The sequence below is a fragment of the Lycorma delicatula genome, chromosome 8 (genome assembly GCF_047948215.1).
Source record: "Lycorma delicatula isolate Av1 chromosome 8, ASM4794821v1, whole genome shotgun sequence".
Classification (NCBI taxonomy): domain Eukaryota; kingdom Metazoa; phylum Arthropoda; class Insecta; order Hemiptera; family Fulgoridae; genus Lycorma; species Lycorma delicatula.
In genome coordinates, this window is record NC_134462.1 from 104,192,602 (window position 1) to 104,212,378 (window position 19,777).

The 19,777-nt window shown below is 29.8% G+C and overlaps 2 protein-coding genes across 4 annotated transcripts in view; one reads left to right on the forward strand and one right to left on the reverse strand.

The window, feature by feature from the left end:
* Positions 1-436: 436 nt before the first annotated feature.
* Positions 437-8,847, reverse strand: Nxt1 (NTF2-related export protein 1). Its single transcript, XM_075372485.1, has 4 exons — positions 8,371-8,847; positions 7,584-7,670; positions 1,293-1,437; positions 437-652 (listed from the first exon to the last, which is right to left on the reverse strand). The coding sequence occupies exons 1-4, from the start codon at positions 8,389-8,391 to the stop codon at positions 483-485; spliced, it is 423 nt and encodes a 140-aa protein (XP_075228600.1). The 5' UTR covers positions 8,392-8,847; the 3' UTR covers positions 437-482.
* Positions 8,848-8,954: 107 nt separating this feature from the next.
* rno (PHD finger protein rhinoceros) overlaps positions 8,955-19,777 on the forward strand; it is a 63,799-nt gene continuing 52,976 nt past the window's right edge. For 2 of the 3 annotated variants that reach the window (XM_075372483.1, XM_075372481.1), the window contains exons 1-2: positions 8,955-9,088; positions 15,248-15,322. The gene's annotated coding sequence lies outside the window, so the exon portion shown is untranslated. Of the gene's footprint in view, positions 9,251-15,247; positions 15,323-19,777 lie in introns of all 3 variants that reach the window. The other variant, XM_075372482.1, reaches the window with a different exon arrangement.

Below are 19,777 nucleotides of genomic sequence, written 5' to 3' on the forward strand. Positions count from 1 at the left end.
ATCTCGGTCTAATATTATTATTTATTTCCCATATTTCTAAATATTTTCTATATTTGAGATATTGTTTACATATATATAATGAATTGATAAGGAAAATTTCTTCTATTATGTATATTCCCATGCTATATATATTATTTACAAATATGTAATTTTTTTAAAAATCTGTATTCCCTTATTACATCAGGCCTAAGGAAAGAAAAGGTGAGACTTGTATTAGAGGTGCATTCCTGCAGTAAAAAATGTCTTTGTCCACTATATAAGTTGCTTTTTCTCATTTGTTTTAATAGGTAAGAGCCTATTTTTTATAATGATAAATACCAAATACAACTAAAAATGTACTTGAAATTATTATACAGTTGAATAAAATAAGAGATTAGATATTAATTTGTTTATAAAACAGTATGTATTAACTGGAAAAATCAAAAATAAAAACAAATTAAACGATGTGAAAAGAAATTTATATATAATTAAATTACAGAAATTCAAGGTGGTACAGGTTCTTGAAATCTAAAACAATCGCTAACAATTTTCCATTTATCATCTTCTGCAGTAATCATAAAATTTTGTTGAAAGTGTCTTGGTGTCTTACCATTATATTTTACTGTTCCACCAGTTTGTATCAGATATGCAAGTTTATTTGATACAGCTGAATCTGAAAAACCAAAAGATACATAGATTTTATTTTATTACTCAAAACATGATTTCTGTCATGTAGGTTATTATCAGTTATGATTTTTGAATATTCTATCCATGTTAGTTCTAAAAACGTTTATAGTAATCATTCAACATTTGACATCATGAAAGAAATTTTGTTTATTAAGTCGAATATAATAACTGTGTATATAAGATTTCTTTAATTAAAGGCCTGTTAAGTATCTTTGAGAAGATAGATAGAACAAAACAAGAAAACCAACTCGCTATCTTCTCATTGTAAATCAAGGGATGCTAAAAACTACAGTTTCAATTGAATAGGCAATTATTTCAATGAATGGTAAAAATAAAATCATGTGTTTTCAATAAAAACACATGGCTTGAATGTAAACCAGTTGTGTATGTTGCCTTACTATAAAATACTATGACTAAACATAGTGTATTTTATGTCAAATTTAAGGACAAGGTTGTCCTTACAAGGTTGTTTATTGGTCATAAATTATAGAACACAGTTTTTAAATTAACATTATCAGTATTTTTACAAGCCAATAGAGCAGTATTTTTTATTACAAGTAGACTACATAGCTCTTAAGCTGAATATAATTTAATTGAATATGTAGTTTTTTTTTTTTGTAGCCTACCTAATACTTTCTGCGAATCTAACGTAATAATTATATGATCACATGTAGGTAAAGAAGATAAAAATTTTTGAATTTCTTCTTTACCACTAGTCCCATTTCCATTCCATACTAATATAGCAGAATCCATATACAAGCGAGACATCAACTGAAAAAAAAAAAAACGATTAAATAATTTAATATACAGTGTGGCAGAACCAATTAAGCAGTTTTGAGGAGTTATAAAAAAGTAGTGGGGGTATATGGAGAAAAAAGTTTTATTTTTTAAATTAGCACTATATACCACTTAATAATCAAAGTTTTGAAAATAATGTCCTTAACATGGTGGCTGTTAGCAGCAATACACTGTTTCAGGCTATCTCTGATGCTTTGTATAGCTTGATCACCATATTGCAAAGTATGGTATTATCCTCTTCAATAATCTGCTCCCTTAGCTCTGGAAGAGTGTGAGGATGACATTTAAGTACCATTTCCTTCAGATACCCCCAAAGAAAGAAATCGCAAATGGTTAAATCAAGTGACGCAGGCCACTCCGCATCACCCCTCATAGAGATCACACATACAGGAAAAATTTCTCTCAAAACTCTGAGTGAATTTTGGGCTATGTAAGTGAAATTCATCATTTCAGAATAGGCCGTCTTCCAACAGGATGACATAAGTCCCAACCAGCTGGAACCACAACTTCCCCAACTCCTCTTCAACAATCTTATCCATTCTGGGCTGCAGAAAATTTCACAACACTGAGGCATAACTTTCAGAATTCATGGTCATGCCACTCTCAAAGAAGTGTGGGACTATAACACCAAAATGTGATAAGGCACACCACACCGTTAGTTTAGGGGGGATATTTAGTGATCTTTCAAGAATAATTCAGAGGTTGTTTTATGTCCAGTAGTGAAAATTTTGCTTATTCACAGCCCACTGAGGTGAAAATGTGCCTTGTTGCTACTAAAGAAAGCTGTCTTGGTAATGATCTGTGCAAGCATTAGTTTACATAGATTTTGGCAGTTGAAGTAGTCTGCTGGGTTCAATTCTTGAAACATCATTATTTTGAAGGGTTGAAAATTCAAATTGAGATGCGGAATCCTCTTCAAACTGTGGTCTACATCCCAAAGGCAACAGCATGCCTCTTTGGTGACGGTGCTCTTAAAATCAGGAAAGGTTCTGAGTGAGGTCAGCAGTTATCGGCTCATCAGCCTCTTGTCAGTAATCAGTAAGTTGCTTGAAAGGCTGTTAGTGGAACGGCATTTTAAATGCTCTTGTCGAGGTGGAAAGCGCCGACTGTAAATATGTTTTGGGAATTTTTATTGACATTGAGGCAACATTTCCTTCCTTGTGTTGGAGTTCTATCCTCTATGAGTTGGAATGTCACAATGTTCCCATAGCCCTGCAGGCCATAGTACGTGAGTACTTGTCGGATCGCACGGCTGTTTAAGGATGCGCACCTAGTTGTGGAAAAATCTGTCACCAGGGGAAGCCCACAGAGCTCTGTTCTCGGTCCCTTGCTGTGGAACCTGGTATTAGACGGATTTTTTGGACTGACATTCCTGGAAGGGGTCACGACCCAGACTTTCATTGATGACTGTCTCCTGTTAGTTTGTGGTAATTCACCACCGCAGCTAGAAGACTGAGCACAGGCGGCTAAGTTAACCACAGAGGGCTGGATGGACATTCAAAATTTAAGGATTTCTGTACCCAAGACGAAGTTTATACTTCTCAAGGGTGCAGACAAATTATCATAGTTGTAACCTTGTATTAAGTATAACCTTGTAATCAGTCGAGTTTGAGTTCATAAGTACCTAGGTGTTTTGTTTGATGAAAAGTTGCTGTTTAGCACAACCACATTAGGCAAGTAGCAGCAGATGCCGTCTCTGTGATGCACAAGCTTAGGAGGATTACGTACTGTCAGGCCATCATTTATACATGGTGTACTGTACTGAAGTGTCTTCGACAGTATGACCTCTTACATGGCGTCCATTTGGGCGCATAGGTTGGAAAGAAATCGAGCACTTATTCAAAATTTAAGGAGTGCCCAGTGCAGAGCCTTAATTGTATGCATTGATGTTGTTAAAACAACCTCCTACGAGGCTACCACTGCATTGGGAAAGGCTCTCCCAATCGATTTAGTGGTGAAAGTTCGGGCAGCCATGTAGAAATTGCAAAGAGGCCAAGGTAGTTGGGATGCGGTTTCAAGCCAGGCCTGTACCGGAGCGGAACGGTGATCTCAATGCACCGGTTCTAAATTTCAAACAGGTGCCCATCTCCCGCTTGCAAAGGAGGCTTTACAATCTCGCGATGGATGCATGTCAGCAAGAATGGCACACCATGACTAAAGGGAAGATCCTTGTATAAATTTATACAGGATCTGGGGGGATGTTATGCCTCTCCTTCATTTTTAAGGGCAACAGGAGCCCAAGTGCCCTACAACCATGTAAATTTAAACCAATATTTGTTTCAGTTCCACCTGAAACAAATATGGACGTACAGCTGCGGGGAGGTCCCGCAGCTGTACGTCTGCGGGGAGGTCCAGTTGAACGAACACATGATGTTCAATTGCCCAGCTCTTAGGGGGCCAGAACTCAGGCCACCCTAGAACTTAGAGGTCAAGGGGAAAATTGACCACTCACAAGTGGCAAGAGCCGCATTGTCAGACCGTGTGAGAGTTCCTTGATGTGGTTCTTTGTTCAACCGACATCAGTAGTTTACCTAAGGGAAAAGACTCCTACCACGCTGCTGTAGGAAGCTAACTGAGAAATATGGCTGGCTACCAGCCATATTAAGGCTCCAAGCACTTTAATAGTGGACAGGAACTTGCTGGCATATTCAGTGGCCTAGACATGGCAGCAAATTGTTAGTTTTTGGGAAGATAAATTAATTATTGATAGTCATATATGTTTTGGTAGTTGATGGGATGCGCCTACCGATTTTAGTGATATATGACAAGTGGGCGGTGGGACACGCAAGCAAGTGGTGTATGGTACCACACTTATTCCGCTAACGCATTTAGGTTAGCTGTAGGAGCTTGTTAGGACACTGGTCGCTAAACTGTTTCATGGCTCAGTAGCTGTTTGTGGCACAGACATTTGGTCTTGTGCTTTAGGGCGACTGAATGGGATGGTGGCGGGAGAATTGCCAAGCAAACCAATCCCCAAGGCAACAGCATGCCTCTGAGCGGAACGTCTTTGAGATATTTCTGGTGTTTTTTGTAGACCTTCATTGACCATGTATATCTCTCTTCTTAGTGAGCTACTAAGCCCTACAACTGCCTAACCCAAGACAAATTGTCTTCGCATTAGAACAGCACTGTATCGCATTATGTTGCCATCGCCGAAAAGCTCTTTGATTGCAATCACAGATCAGTTGTTTTCAAAATATGTGCACACAGCAAAGCCACAATGTTCTTTGTCCAAACCATGTTGGCTAATAAAATAGGGTCACCAACAGAACAGGGGGAGACCATGTATATCTGCTTACTCCCCCCCTCTACTGAGCATTGACTCCTAACCACTTAGATAGTAACTCCTATGACCTAAATTTAGCTTTAAAATTAACTGATTAATGAAACATTAGTAATATAGATCAAATGTGAAAACTTCCTTTTCTCCGTTTTCGTTTTTATGTTTTTAAAATTTAAACTGTAAATGTTAAAAAAAAATAAAATGTGCCTATTAAAACAAAATTTGCAGCTTTTTTGGGCTGTCAATTAGAATTAATCCTAAAATGAGTAAACTTTGTTTTTAAATTAAGTTCAACCTTATTTAAAAATGTAATTTTTAAAAATTAACACGAAACATACACACGCACGTGCGCACAAACACACACATATTAAGTATACAACAATGAAAAGTGACTAATTACTTTAGTTCTATATATACGTAATTGAAATTTTAAATAAATTTCTATAACTCAAATAACAAATAATATTAATTGCTATTTAATGTTTAAGTCAAGCACATTTAAACAGTAATTAGTAATATGAATCAACTCATAAAAGTCACATCATATTTAATATGTATGTGCATGCTTAAACTCGTTTGTGTGTTGAATATTATCATGTTGTATTGGGTAATTACTGTACACAACTGTACAGGTGTTTGTCTGTTACTGCAAAAGCATAATGAATAAAGTGTTAATGAATCTTTGTTTGTTCTTTTTGTGTGTGTAAAAACGAAAATGTGTAGTATGTTCAATACAGAAGAAAATTCAAGTGTTTGAACAACTTGGAAAGGGAGAGTCTGTGCAAAAACTTTCTCTAAAATTGGGAATTGCCATTACCACAATTAAAGATTGAAGGGAAAACGGAAAGACCCTCGAAGTACATACTGAGCTTGAAAGAGACACGTTAAAAACCAAAAAAATGCTGAGAAAGCCTAAATTGGTTTTCATGGATAGTGGATTATGGCTATGGTTCTGCCAAGAATGCTGGAAAGGAACTCCTTTATCTGGACCTACTATTAAAGCAACAGCTCTGTATATGAAACTGGAGTGGGAAGATAAAAATTCAAGGCAAGTGACGAATGGCTTCACTGGTGGAAAACATATGATACCATAGAATTCACCAAGATGCCTTTGTTGGGGAAAAATTGTCAGCTAATGATGCTAGCTTATATAACACCCCTAATTTACTATCGTAACGAGGATTCTGCCTGAATGGACAGCAATCTTTTTAAGAACTGGTTTTATAATGAATTTGTACAGTTAGTTGAATATAATTTAAGATAAAAAGTCTTACACTAAAAGCTATTCTTCTTTTGGATATCAAATGAAAATGACTTACAAAAATGAGAAATTAAAACAATATTTTTACCAGCTCATCTACACCTTTCATCCAACCTATGGATCAGGGCTGAAAAAAAGACAGTTGAAAATATATTGGATTTCATTCTTGAAAGAACAGGGCTATAATCTTTTTAAGAAATGAACATTAAAGATGTGATTTGCATGGTTGCAGAAGACTGAAACATTAAAAAAATCATTGGGAAGTGTAGTCAAGTATGTAGTCAGAAAACAGTACTTCCACAAGAATTGAAGCCACAAATGACATATATAGTGATAATGACATAAAATTAGTAGTCTAATATCTACATACTATATAGTCTGATATTGAACATGGCAACGTAATAGAACACAGCTAGTGGAAGATGATGTTAATGAGGATAACTTTAATGAATAATTGAACAACAATCAAATAATTACTTAAATTGTGCAACAGAATTCGAACGTGAAGATGCCCTAATTACCAAGGTTTCTCACAATGACACCAAGCACGGGTTTGATATTGCTGTACAGTATTTAGAACAGCACCTGAATTCAACGCCTATGGATATTTTATGGGCAAAGAAATGGAAACATGTAGCAGCCGAGTCCAGGATGTTGACTTTAAACAAGAAAAAAAATTTAGACTATTTCTGTTGACAATAAATCTCTTTGATGTTCTTTTATTATGCTAACTGGCCATAATTGAGAAAAAAGTTTAATATGTACTGTTTTTTAAAACCCCTGTAGAGTAATACAGTACTACACAGTATAAATACTGTTAAGTTTCACTTTAAAATTAAATATTTCTTCCTTTATTTACAGTTATTTAGAATGTCATATTACATCCTGCTTTTACTTATATATGTTTTAAGATGATTACTTACTCTTTGCAATAACCAATCTTTTTTCATTGTGACCAGATAAACAGGATTCTACTGTATATGAATTATATTACACAGTAAAAAATCACTATACTATATATGGTATTATTATAATGTGATTATATTAGAGGCATTTTTCAAAATTAAACAAAAAATCTCATTGGAAGGTCTAAATCAAACAAAATCAAGTTGAAAAAATTGACATTAAGTACTAAAAATTGTAAGAGCATGAAAACTAGTACATTACAAATACAGAAAATCATCACAGGCCACTTAAACAACAGCAAATCAAAAATTATGATGTCACATGAGTTTTTTTTGTTGCCTTGAGCAGATTCTGTATGCATTTGGATGGGTAACAGTGAAGCAGTCATTGTGAGAAATGACTAATGTAGTCATTATAACATATTTGGTGTAACACTGCCATAAAATAAACAATTTAAAAAAAATTATAAAAGTTAAAATTTACAATAACATTTAAAATTTTGCAACAGATTTATTTATTTTTAACATTTTTTATAACATTAAATTTATTTTATTAAAATGATAAATCAGTAATCTATTGTTTACATTTAGCCTTATCCAATAAATTAAAAAAAATATAATAATATTATTACACATTAATAAGATATAAGAGAAACATAATGAACCTTACATGTCTTCTTCTATCTAAACTTTCATAATACCGTTTAGTAAAATCAGTAGCTGTCTGACACGCTAAATCTATCTGTGATTTTGTGTCCTGAAATTAAAAGAAAATGTGCAGATTTTTATTTCAGCATTATACATACACAAGAATACATTTAAACCTAAAATAATAGTTTACAAAGTGCGTGACTGTATAAGTAGCTCATCATCCACATGTAGTTGGCAATACAAAACACAATTTTCTTATTCTATATTAAGTTTTAAAAGTTGTTTTTACATCCATCAGATGTGGTGTACAATTAATCAAATAATAGGATACTGGTATCCAAATATTATGAGCAAGAACATGCACCTTTGTATAGTTTCATTCACAATCATTGTAACATTTATGGTCAAACAAAAGTAATCTATATATAATATTAAATACAGTTATGAATTTTATCTCACAAAAATATTTAAATATTAACAGGATTCTATTTTACGAATTAAAAAAAAAAAGTTAATACGCGGCTTAATATTATATAAAAGACGTGCGTTGTTACACGCGTTAACAGCAATTAAAGAATACAATATCATAATACTGAAAAAATATTTTAAACTTTACAAAGAAAGCACTCTACTAAATTAGTTTCAAAAACAAAATTTAAAAATTACAACGGGTCGAATTTACAGACTGAAGTAAAATAAAAGCACAAAATGGTTACGGGCTGTAACAAGTTAATCTAACCTATCAAATAAAACTACAATATTAATAAATTACTTTCACAAAATAATGAAAATTAAACATAGGTTACCTGAATCAAAACTGGATCCATTTCAAAATATTAGATGACTATTTCAGTTTCGTCATGTATAACGTATCACGTACGAACTAGTGTCTGCAATCAATCAAGACCACTTAATTTCATAGGTTTAATACAGGCACAAAAACAAGCACCTACAACATAATCACTCTTTTTAATATTCATTAAAAGACTGTACATATATAACAGCAAGCGTTTCCAGAAGAAGCGTTTTAGAATGACTGTACTACGGTGGCTGATTGATCAAATGGTACCAATAGTAAAGATAATGTCTTCCAGCGCCTAAGAAAAAACTAACTCGTTAAGATATATATTTTAACCATAACACAATCAACAACGTAATAATGGATCAACAAGCAATGTAAACTTTAAAGGTAGATGAATGTCAGTCATTACTACCAACGAATTATGAATGGAACAGCATAAAAAAACTCAAAACCAAACAAACGTTTAACGTGTGGGTGCATAGAGTTGGCAGCTCTGTTGGAATCTGGATCTCAAAAATGTCTCGCCGAAGACGAGATCTCGCGTTTTGGTCACGTGACATGAACTTCTACAGTTATTTTTTCAGGCATGATGGCGCCAAATGACAGTATCCCGTTTTATTTTAATATTTTATCGTGTTTGTGTATTAAAGAAACATGTGAATTATGTGATTAGATTCTAAAACATTTGAGCCATTGTGTACATCTACAGTTCTATTGATGTGGTAAGCGTACATGTTAAAATCAAAAGTGGAATTTGGAATGAGGACATGTTGGTTAGGCTGATGACAGGGATATGGCCTCCTCATCATATTTTTACGCGTTTGTTTTCCTCTTATATTCGTGTGAAATACAGTTTAATCCTTCAGTTTCATTAGATAAAAGAAGTAAATATGTGCTGGAATGTGTTTTTTTGTGATTTGTGTAATGTTTAAAAATATATAGTGTGAATAAGATAGCTGTGTTAAAGAAATATCTTATCGATAGTGCTGCCATCTGTGTTGTCAATGTTAATGGGCCTAAAATCTAGCCGTGGGATAGTCTTTAATTACCATCGTAATCAATGTTAAAAATACGAATTAACTTAATTTTACTCTAAAATGTGTTGTCTATGTTTAAGTTTTTCGAATACCACCCTGATAAATAGTTTTATGCAGTCGTAATTGATAGTAAAGGTTAGTCACAGCGTACAATGTTTACATCATTAATGGGCTAGCCTATTTCAGTGGCATCTTTTATTAGAAATTTAAAACACACACGTGAAATTCCATGCTTCATCTGTGCTAATATTATTTATGCCTGCGTTAGATTTTGTATTTATATTACACTTTTCACAAAATGATAGGTGATTATTTGCCAACATAATTGTCATATGAGATTAGTATCCTAACCTTTTCAGTAATGCTACATTTCATACTTTACATTTAAAGAGTATAAGGATGAATTAAGTATCCATATTAACATTTCTATAAGGTAGAATTATTACTAGTTATTGTGTTGTTATATAATCGACCCAGTTATTCTTTAAAGATTTACTTTTAAAACCATTTACTTATAAACAAGATGGTAGTAATGTAGAATTATCCCCAGTTATATTCATTATTATAATTATTTTATGTCATAATTTAAATGTTATACTTCGGTCTTTATCAATAGAAGAGTTTATTGTTTATCTTTATTAAAACCAATAATTAATTATTCTGTGATCTTAAAATGAACATTGAATTTTGTGTTTGTTTTTCATTAAAAATATTCTTATGCAGTTACAACATTTACTTGCTTTGCATATTTCATTTTGTTTCTGTTAAATTTGAAAATTATATAATCTTTTGTGTAAATTTATATCAGCACTGTGAAAAGAGTGAAAGAAATGTTAGTTAATGGGGGAAGTTTTATTTATGTGAAGAACCCTTTTCTCTTTAAATGAGAATTCAAATTTGTGAATTTTTATTTTGTTTGGTTTTTATTGTTTCTTAGGGTATTCGTAACTTAAATTTTTTGTGAAGTACAAACTTAACCTTCCTTTATTCTTAAGTACTGTTAGGTTGCTATGGTGTGAGAGGTAGCGTCTTGACATTTCATCGAGAGGTCCTGTGTTTGAATCCCAGTCAGGCATGGCATTTTCAAATGCTATAAAATTGTCATTTCATCTCATCTTTGTGAAGCGATATCTAATGGTGGTCCTAGAGGCCAAAAAAGTATTGTTAGGTTGATTCTGTTAGAATATATGACTGAATAGTTTTATTGTCATTATTTTATTCATATTAATATTAGATGATTACCAGTGTACAAAATAATTCTGTATCTTTTCTTAATTATGGACAAAACTGGAGGGTTGGGAAAATGCTTTACTTTTGTATGTTATGGCTAGATAAGTAATCATGTTGTTAATTGTTGATTCTGTATAATTAGTATAAATATTTGAGGGGTTTTGCTTTGTAACTTGTTAAATAGAGTTTCTAATGTAGGTCTATGTTGTTTTAGAATTACTATTACTGTTTTGGCAAGATGGACCAATTTGTTTTTAGTGATTATTAAAATTTTGTTGGCAGACAAGCTTAATTGAAATTTTCAGTTTGAAATCAGCTGACTGATGAATTCCTTCCAAGAGTGATTGTAAGGTTATGTCGTTTACATTCCAATACTTATATAATGAAAGTTTATGGAATTAGTGAAAACTAAAAAGTATCTTACCAATTTTTTCTATTATTTCTGTTTTGATTATTTATTGTTCTTTTAACTGTTTAAGTTAACTTTATTTTCATGTGTGGATTAGTTTCTGACAAATTTAACAACAGTTCTTTAAGATTGTCTTCATAGCAATTTTTCAGTTTTCATTACAGATTATCTGTAACAATTTTATTTCATTCACTATTTTTTTTTTTAACTAAATTTCTATTAAATCCTTTCAATGGTTTTGCCAAATTAACCAAACTAAAATATTAAATAGATTCCCATATTATTATTATATTTTGTAGTATTTAGTATATTTGTATGAGTTGCTTGTAGGTTAAGCATTGCAAGATATCAAGTGTATTCTAATGTATGTTTGACAAACTTTAACAGTAGTTTCCAATATTACTTCTTAATTCATTTGTGATTTGATGAAACTTATAGTCTATTGGAGGATATGTGTACTTAGTAATGTAAGTAGGTGTGTGTTATAAATATTTATTCCCAAATTCATTTAAAGTTTAATAAAAATTAGTTAACTGTTCTGGTATTTGATTGTAGGATTTTCTATATTGAAGGAATATAGAGAATTGTACATTGGAGAAAAAATCATTAACAAACTGACATTTTTATATTATTTTTTTCATGTTTTATCTCAATTTATATCATTAAAACAACAAAGTAATGAAGTTTCATTAAATAAACATTATAGTTGTTTAGGGACTTTAATATTCATGGAAAGGATTGTATTTTTTGGAATCAGAACTAGAATTTAGAGATGTTAGGCTGTATAAAATGATTTAAATGTTGTTAGCTTTCAAATTATTAATAATATAAATTATTCGTGTGTTATAATTAATTTTCAAATTCATTTAAATGTAATCAAAATCAGTTAACTGTTATGGTATTTGATTGTAGAATAACAATTATATGCAGTAATTGTAATAGCTATAATTATAATGTCTGGATTGTTTACCGCAATAAAATACCAGAACAGCTAACTGTGTTGCTGATTATGAAATTTTTCCTAATTTTTGTACATTTTTTATAAAATAAATTTGTAACATTGCTTGAACAATCTATCATCACAACCGGTTGAATTTTTACTTGCATTAAAGAAGATGTGTTGTATGAAAAATGTTTGCTTATTTTATTTATCATACTAACTGTCTTTAGGATACAGAAGTTATTGATTTAATTCTATAATTGCTTATTATTAACAGTATATAATAATATTTAAAAACACAAATATACTATTATATATTAATTTTTCTATCTATATTAGGTAAAATCAGTGTATATTCATGACTCCTAGCTATTCAGATTATAAAATGCGCCCCTTAAAAATCCATCATTCTTCCCAGTAGAAGTATTAATAATATCAATTTTTTATAGTTTTCAATTTAGTCTGGAAGGTTTAGTTTATGAATATAGTCTCAGCCTTACGTACGGTGGTTTTCCTCAAAAGTTCTGACATTATGACTAATAGGAAAGTTAGTACTTCTTTAAATTAGTCTTCCTTTGAGTTAAAGATTACTAGCTGTTCATGCATTCTCGTCTTAAAAGGTTTGTGTTGATAGAGTGTAAAATTTGTGGTTTAGGAAATTGCAGTTTGGTTATTTTTATTTCTAATTATATTGCATCTTAACAAAATGCTTGTGTAATAGATTGTTGTTAGATTTCAGTAGCAGTATCTCTAGTTTCCATAGGAGTTCTCAGTTCATTGCGCTATTACAGAAATATAAGTTTATACATCACTGATGATGTTATAATTGTTGGATTTACTTTTAAAATGTGTTAAATTAACTTAAAAGCTTAAGTTAAGTTTTTCTTAGTAGTTTTACTTTTAATTTCAAACATGAATTATTATTATCATTCTTTTTCATTATCAGAAATTATGTTTTGATTTATAGCTACTTTTAAAGAAGATGCCCCCAGAAGAAAGGCAATCTATAATTTTTTTTTATATGGCACCACTGAAAGGAGAAAATAATTAAAATTAAAATTTAACTTTCCTGCTAACCTTAATTTAGTGATCGAAACGAGCGTAGTTTAAATTTGGCTAGATTATATTTATACTTTCAGATTTATTATATATATTTTTTTTATTTATTATTTATTTTTTTAGTTACTTACATAAATTTATTTATTTTCTCCTTTCAGTGTCGCCATATAACAACTAACTACGATTGCCTGCAGGCATCTTCTTGAAAAGTACTGTGTTACATTTAATCATTTAAAAGAGTTTCAAAGAGTTTTTGCCTAATTTAGAATTTTTTTTAGAAGTAGGCAGTTATTCTTTCTGAACTTAAGTTTTTGTGATTGCAGCTCAATTGGTAGCGACACTGTCTTATTTAATATAGGTGTCAGGTTCATTAACTGTATACTTTAAAGCTTGTTACATTAATTTGTCATTTGCAGCTGATCTTTGTCATATAAAATGTATTTTGATGTTATGCCAATCTTAATGTGTTTTTGTTTTTGACTAAGTTGATCCATTTAACATATGTCTAGCAGAATATATATTTTTACTTTTGTAATATTTCAAATTGTGTATTTTTAAATTTTAATACATCAGAAGTTATTTAACTTAACTTTTATGTCTGTTTTTGCATCTTTATATTTTAAGAAACTTAAATTTTGGTATGAAACATTTTTGGTATGAAGCATTTTGGTATGAAACGACATTTTTTAATAATTTCTGATAATTTTATAAAAATATAAGGTTTTGTAATATATTTAGTTTCTGAAACCAGTGTTTAACGCAGAGGTGCAATTTTTTTATTATAATTCAGAAGTATTATTTTTTATAATTGTGAAGAAACCATTATTTATCTGTAGAAGTAAAAGTAATTCGGTATAGAATGTTCAGATTTTTCCAGATTGTCAGATACTTTTTACATATCATGAATGTATGTTTTAATTTACCAAAAGCAAGTTAAGTGAAATATTAGAGGGGATGTTTAAAAAATTCACTCATAGTTAGTAGACACTAAAGCTTTTTTGTTGCTTTTATTTATTGTTTGAGGAAATAAATAAATTATGTTATTGAATTGGTCAATTTTCCCTAACTAATTTCATTAAATATCTGAAGTTGTTTATAGTACCAGATAAAACTGAGAAAGTAACTGTTTTTAACCTGTGCCACAAAAATTATGAAAAGTAATTTATATTGAAGCATGATTTTGAATATGACTTAAAAGATTTGACTATTTTTGGTAGATTAAATAAATTAATTTAAAGTGTTTTAAAATCATGTTTATTAAACAGACTCAAGACAACTCTATATACCATTTAACATCATTGCAACACAGTTGACAGCTTATTGAAAGCCAAAGTCTTTTTGCATTTAGTAAATGCTATAACTATTATGTTCATAAAATTGATTGCAAACAGTTGATTATGTTTTCCTTTAGGGTATGACAAGTTCTTTAAACTTACACCATAATTGTTTTTGTTGTGAAAGATACAAAAGCCATTTATGTGGGTGTTGAGTAAATAGAAAAATGTACATAATAAGAATTACTTAGAGCAGTTCATGCCATGTGTTCCAAAATTATATTTATTTTTAATTTTTTATCTTATTAATGTTTTTTTGTTAGCGTGTTTAATGTTGCATAATTTTATTATGCAAATAGAAAGCAATTTATTATATATATATCATAGTAAATAGAAAGTAAAAATGTTAGATTAGTTAAATATAGTGACATAAATTTTATTTTATCAAACTTTGTGATTGACAGAAACCCTTTTTTTATCCTTATTGTGTTTCAGTTTTGGAATTTCTTTCAAATCTGTTATCATTTTATCCTTTTTCAGTTTTAGTACTTAATAGCATGTAAAAATTTATAACTGGATTTAGGAAGTGCAGCTTTTCTTCCCACGAGGTGTGAATTTTCAGATATTGTCAGTTTGCCTTTTTGCTATTTTTTTTTCTTACCAAACGTTTATCAACTTGCCAAATTCTAAAGTTACTTACGACTTAAAATATTTCATCCATTAAGGGGTTGAAGGTAATCACTTTAGTCGCTGTAGGATTTTTGTCTGTGGGAAGGAGGTATTCTTAAGTTTGATTTTCTAGCCAGTTGGAAAATATAGAAAAATTTAAGAAATTGTGGGCATACAAACATCTCTTGGATTTTACTTTAGATTACATTTAGTTTTTACATAATTTTTAATGGTTGTATTAACTTTACTTCGTTTGCTTTCAGATTTTATTCTTGTACACTGAAATGGGCCCGGTGGAAGAAGATAAAATCATTCCACCAGTTTTTTATATATAATAAGTGAGTAGTAAATAATTATTTAATTCATCTTATTGAATTTTAATTTTATTTGAAATACCACCATATATCAACAGTCATTTGTTCTGTATAAATAGCATATTGTATACTTAATTCATTGGGTTGGTCTAATGGTTAAACTAGTCATTGTAAATCAACTGATTTTGAAGTTGAAAGTCTTCAAGTTCAAATCCTAATAAAGTTAGTTGATTTTAATCAGATTTGTATACTAGTTCATGGATGCTGGTTTTCTTCAGTGGTTGGGTTCCAATTAAAACATGCCTCAGGTATGGTCGACCTGAATCTGTACAAGAATACACCTCACATACACTATCGTGAGGAAGGCCTGAAATCCAGAAAGTTCATCAGAAGACTTCATAAGAAAATAAAATAATAATTGTATACTTCAGCTACAGTTTTAAAATTATTTTTGATTTTTGCATGATATAAGTTTTAACATCTTATATGGTTAACTAACAATCCTTAAAATTTCTGGTTTAGGTCTGCAAGACCTAGGCACTTGAATACCATAAATCATCTGATTTTGATATCCCACTTAAGGCACTTGTTTTAAAAAAAAACTTCATCCTGTCTCTTTGTTTTAATAACCAAAAAATAACCTGCATCAAAACAAAAAATAATCACATTTTACTTATTGAATTAAATTTCATTAGTTTGTTAGTTTTGTCATTTTCATAAGGTAAAAAGAAATGCTAATATTAAGGTGGATAGGAACATTTTAGTGTGTAAAATATTAAATGTTTTTCTTATAATTTTTAGTGTTCCAGGAAATGTTTTTACAACTTAAGTGTACAATGTTATTAAAAAAAATATTAGAAATGGATCAGAAAAAATTGTATCTACCAGATTTGTAGATTTTATTTAATTTCATTCTCTTGGTTATTAATGTTGCCTACTCCTCCATAAATTGCTATCTTAGGGCTACTAGCAGTAATAATTATTACTGTATGGTGTAATTTGTGATGTATTTGCTTCCTAACTTCTTTAAGCTTAGTTGATTCAGTGTTTTTTTGAGAAACACTATTGTGAATTAGTGAAATGTGTATATCTAAGCAAGCCTAAATTTGGCTATTATATGATATGAGGAGCTGGTAGCCTGTCTATCTATAGCTAGTTTGATCTTTTGTATTGTGTCTGGATAGGAAACACCCTCAGATTACTTACCCACCAGACGTTTATGGCGTTTCATTTTGACACACTTGTCTGAAAAGTATAAACACAGAGACTAAAATTTACAACCTGCATCTTGTTGCATTATGGTACAATTGTAATTTGAGTAAATATAAATGGACTAATGTTTCATGTAACAGCACCAGATACTAGGTTGTTTATAAAAAAATCGTTTTACCTACTGTAAATCTAAGTTATTAATAAAATAACTCAGATTTTTATGAAGTATTTGAAGTCTTGAATTCCATTTTTGTGTGGCTTAGATATAATTAATGCCTTAATAATTTTTTTTTTAACTATGGAAAAAATAAAATATTAGAAAACTGTAGTTGCAGGGTCAGTTTTCAATAATTCATATAGTATTATTTAATGAAAGCCATTAATTGTAATATTGTTTTATCTGCATAGGTGACATTTCCCTTGAATAAGCTTTGGATAGAGTATAAAAATTTACAATATTCAAAAATCCCCAACAAAAATTTTGTTGCTTAAGAAACACGTAAAACATGTTCAAAGGTTCATGTTTCCCTTTGCTACCTATGTCAAAAATAATTCACTTGAAGGCAATATACATTTTATTTTTTTATCATTCTCAATAGGATGCATGGCTGAATTTTTTTTATATGGCAAAAATTGTTTTTATACCATGAAATCTTTATATAAGCCTCAGCTTATATATTGTCATCTCCCAATTGGTTTTAAAATATTTATTATTCCAGGACGTTTTGTTCTATATTGTTAATGTAATAATAATAATTTGTAAAAAACTATGAAATTTTTTATTGTAATATTAACATACCTAACACAAGTAATAATTATATTGAAACTGATATTAGTTGTAAATGTATTATCAGCAAAGTAATAATTCATTAAAGTTCATGTTATCCATGATCAAGTAAAATTAACAATTCTTAACATAAACGCAAGTAAAAAGATATGGTAGTAGTTAATAAAATAAATTGGAAGACAAGATAGTGCTTAAAAACTTTACAAAGTTTGTTATACTTAAAGTGTAAAATTCTATAGATTTAGAATCCTAAAATCTAGAATGTTGTCTACAAATAAATGTTAAGTAAAATTTTTATAAATAGTTTTTTGGAGTACTCCTTCTTTTCAATTTACTTATATAAATTAAGTATATGATTTACATGTGTTTACATTGTTTACTTATGTGTACATTAGAAATTATTAACAAGTAAACGAAATCTTTAAGAAACCAAAGTGGCTATGATAAAGAATTTATTAATATTTAATATTATTCACTGTGAAAACTAAACTTAAAATTATAGTCAAAAATAATAAATAGATAATTAAATAAATTATAAAATTTACATAAAATACGTAAATAATATAAATAATGACATTAATACATTTATTAGGGGGAGTGTATATCTGGGTAAAAATATTGTATAGGATATAAATCAAATAAAAAAGTAAACTAAAGAAAAGGAAATAAAATATTTCAGTTAAAAGGAAAATACAGATAATATAATCTAAGGGATTAAAAAATAAAGTAGATGGATTTTATAAAATAAAATGCCATAACTGTGATACAATAAATATTATTTCGAGCCCTTGGACATTTAGAGTATTAAAAAATAAATAAATGAATTATCAGAATTATCTACTTAAAAAAGAATATTATGTTAACAATAGGTTAAAGGCAAAAAAACTTGCCTTTAGCTTAAAATATAAATATAGAAAATAGTTTGATAATACTTTGATAATGGTGATTAAGTAATAATAGAGGTAGTGTGATAGTGGTAACAATGATAGTGAAGTAATAACTCTGAGAAAGTAAAGAAACATTCAATAATCCCTGTTTAATTTAATGCATCTTTTTTTCAAAGATGTGGAAAGATCTTTTGAATTTCTTTACAGGCTTAGCAGTGTCTTAGCAAGGCATGTTAAAAAAGCTTGCTGTTAGCAATACTCCTTAAATGTATGAAACTCTACTATAGAAAACCTAAATTTTGTGGTATTCTTTTTAGAATTTCTCTCAAGTGTATTCATTATTTATATATCCATTGTCATCATTTGTTAGGTTGCATTTTACATTTCTTTAAGGGCTAGCATCTTTCTTTAAATGTAATATTATTAATAATAGTCAAATTAATAAATTATAATTTAGATATCTCGAGTAGAAATGTTAGCATTTAACTTGCTATAAAAATTAGTTGGTATATCCATACTTTTCCACAATGTTTGGTTCTGTTTTTTGTAATTGGTTAAGGTTCCCTGATTTAGTACCTTCACAATATCCTTATTCTTTTTTATTCTTATCACATTTGTTTTTTTTCAGTTCAATTGGTCTACACACTTTCTGAATCCATGTACATTACCATAAATTGTTATTAATGTACATATCGCACTTGTTATAAATGTATATATCACACTTGTTATAAATGTATATATCACACTTAGTTGTAGTTCCTGTGCTGTTGGTCCGTATACTTATTCAGCATCTCATTATTCAGTTGCTGTTGGATATCCTCATTTCTCTCAGGCTCATATATTAATTACAGAAAACATTAGCAGAAATTACATCTCCATTGTCTAGATTCATCTTTATGCAGTCAGGGTTCAGGTTGCATAAATAATCCTTACCTGGGTTGGATAAAAGAATATAGTCCACCATATTCTTTTATAATTCTGCATAATTCTCCATTTTCTGATTTATAGTTGTTATATCCTCCTTAACTGTATCTAAAATTTTTTCCCCTAGTCTTCCTCTTATACTTTTTTCACTTGCCATCCAACAACTTTAGTCCTGTTTTCCCCTCTGTGTCCAACTCATTGTCTATTTGTAGAAATTTTTGCTTTTCAACATCCTTTATACAATTTGTTTTTATCATGCTTTCTAATAAATATATTTTCTGTACTTCTCTATATATATATATATATAATTTTTTTGAAAATTCAAAATATTGTCCACTGTGCTAATTAAATTCAAAAAATAACAACTCAACCACCAAAACACAGTAACACAAAAACTTAAAAAACTAATACCAATAATTGATTTTCGCAGGATCCTGCATCATCAATCGGTACACAGTTCTATAATTATATCAAACAAATATTAAAAAAATAATAATAAATACCTAATAATCTAGAAAACATAAACACATTAACAACCAGAGAATTTGTAATAATAACCCATCTCCACTGCCATTACTGGAATAATGCCATTATTGATTCCAGTAATGGTAGTGGAGTTGTGTTATAAATTTTATGGTTGTTAGTGTGTTTCTAAATTTTTAAGTTTTT

What these genes read in the sequence shown, in the direction of transcription:
- Nxt1 (XM_075372485.1), bottom strand. Translation starts at nt 8,391, where the DNA reads ATGGATCCAGTTTTGATTCAG. An exon ending in TGGATCCAGTTTTGATTCAG is followed by an intron (nt 7,671 to 8,370) that starts GTAACCTATGTT and finishes TTTTAATTTCAG; the next exon opens with GACACAAAATCACAGATAGA. An exon ending in GTTTAGATAGAAGAAGACAT is followed by an intron (nt 1,438 to 7,583) that starts GTAAGGTTCATT and finishes TTTTTTTTTCAG; the next exon opens with TTGATGTCTCGCTTGTATAT.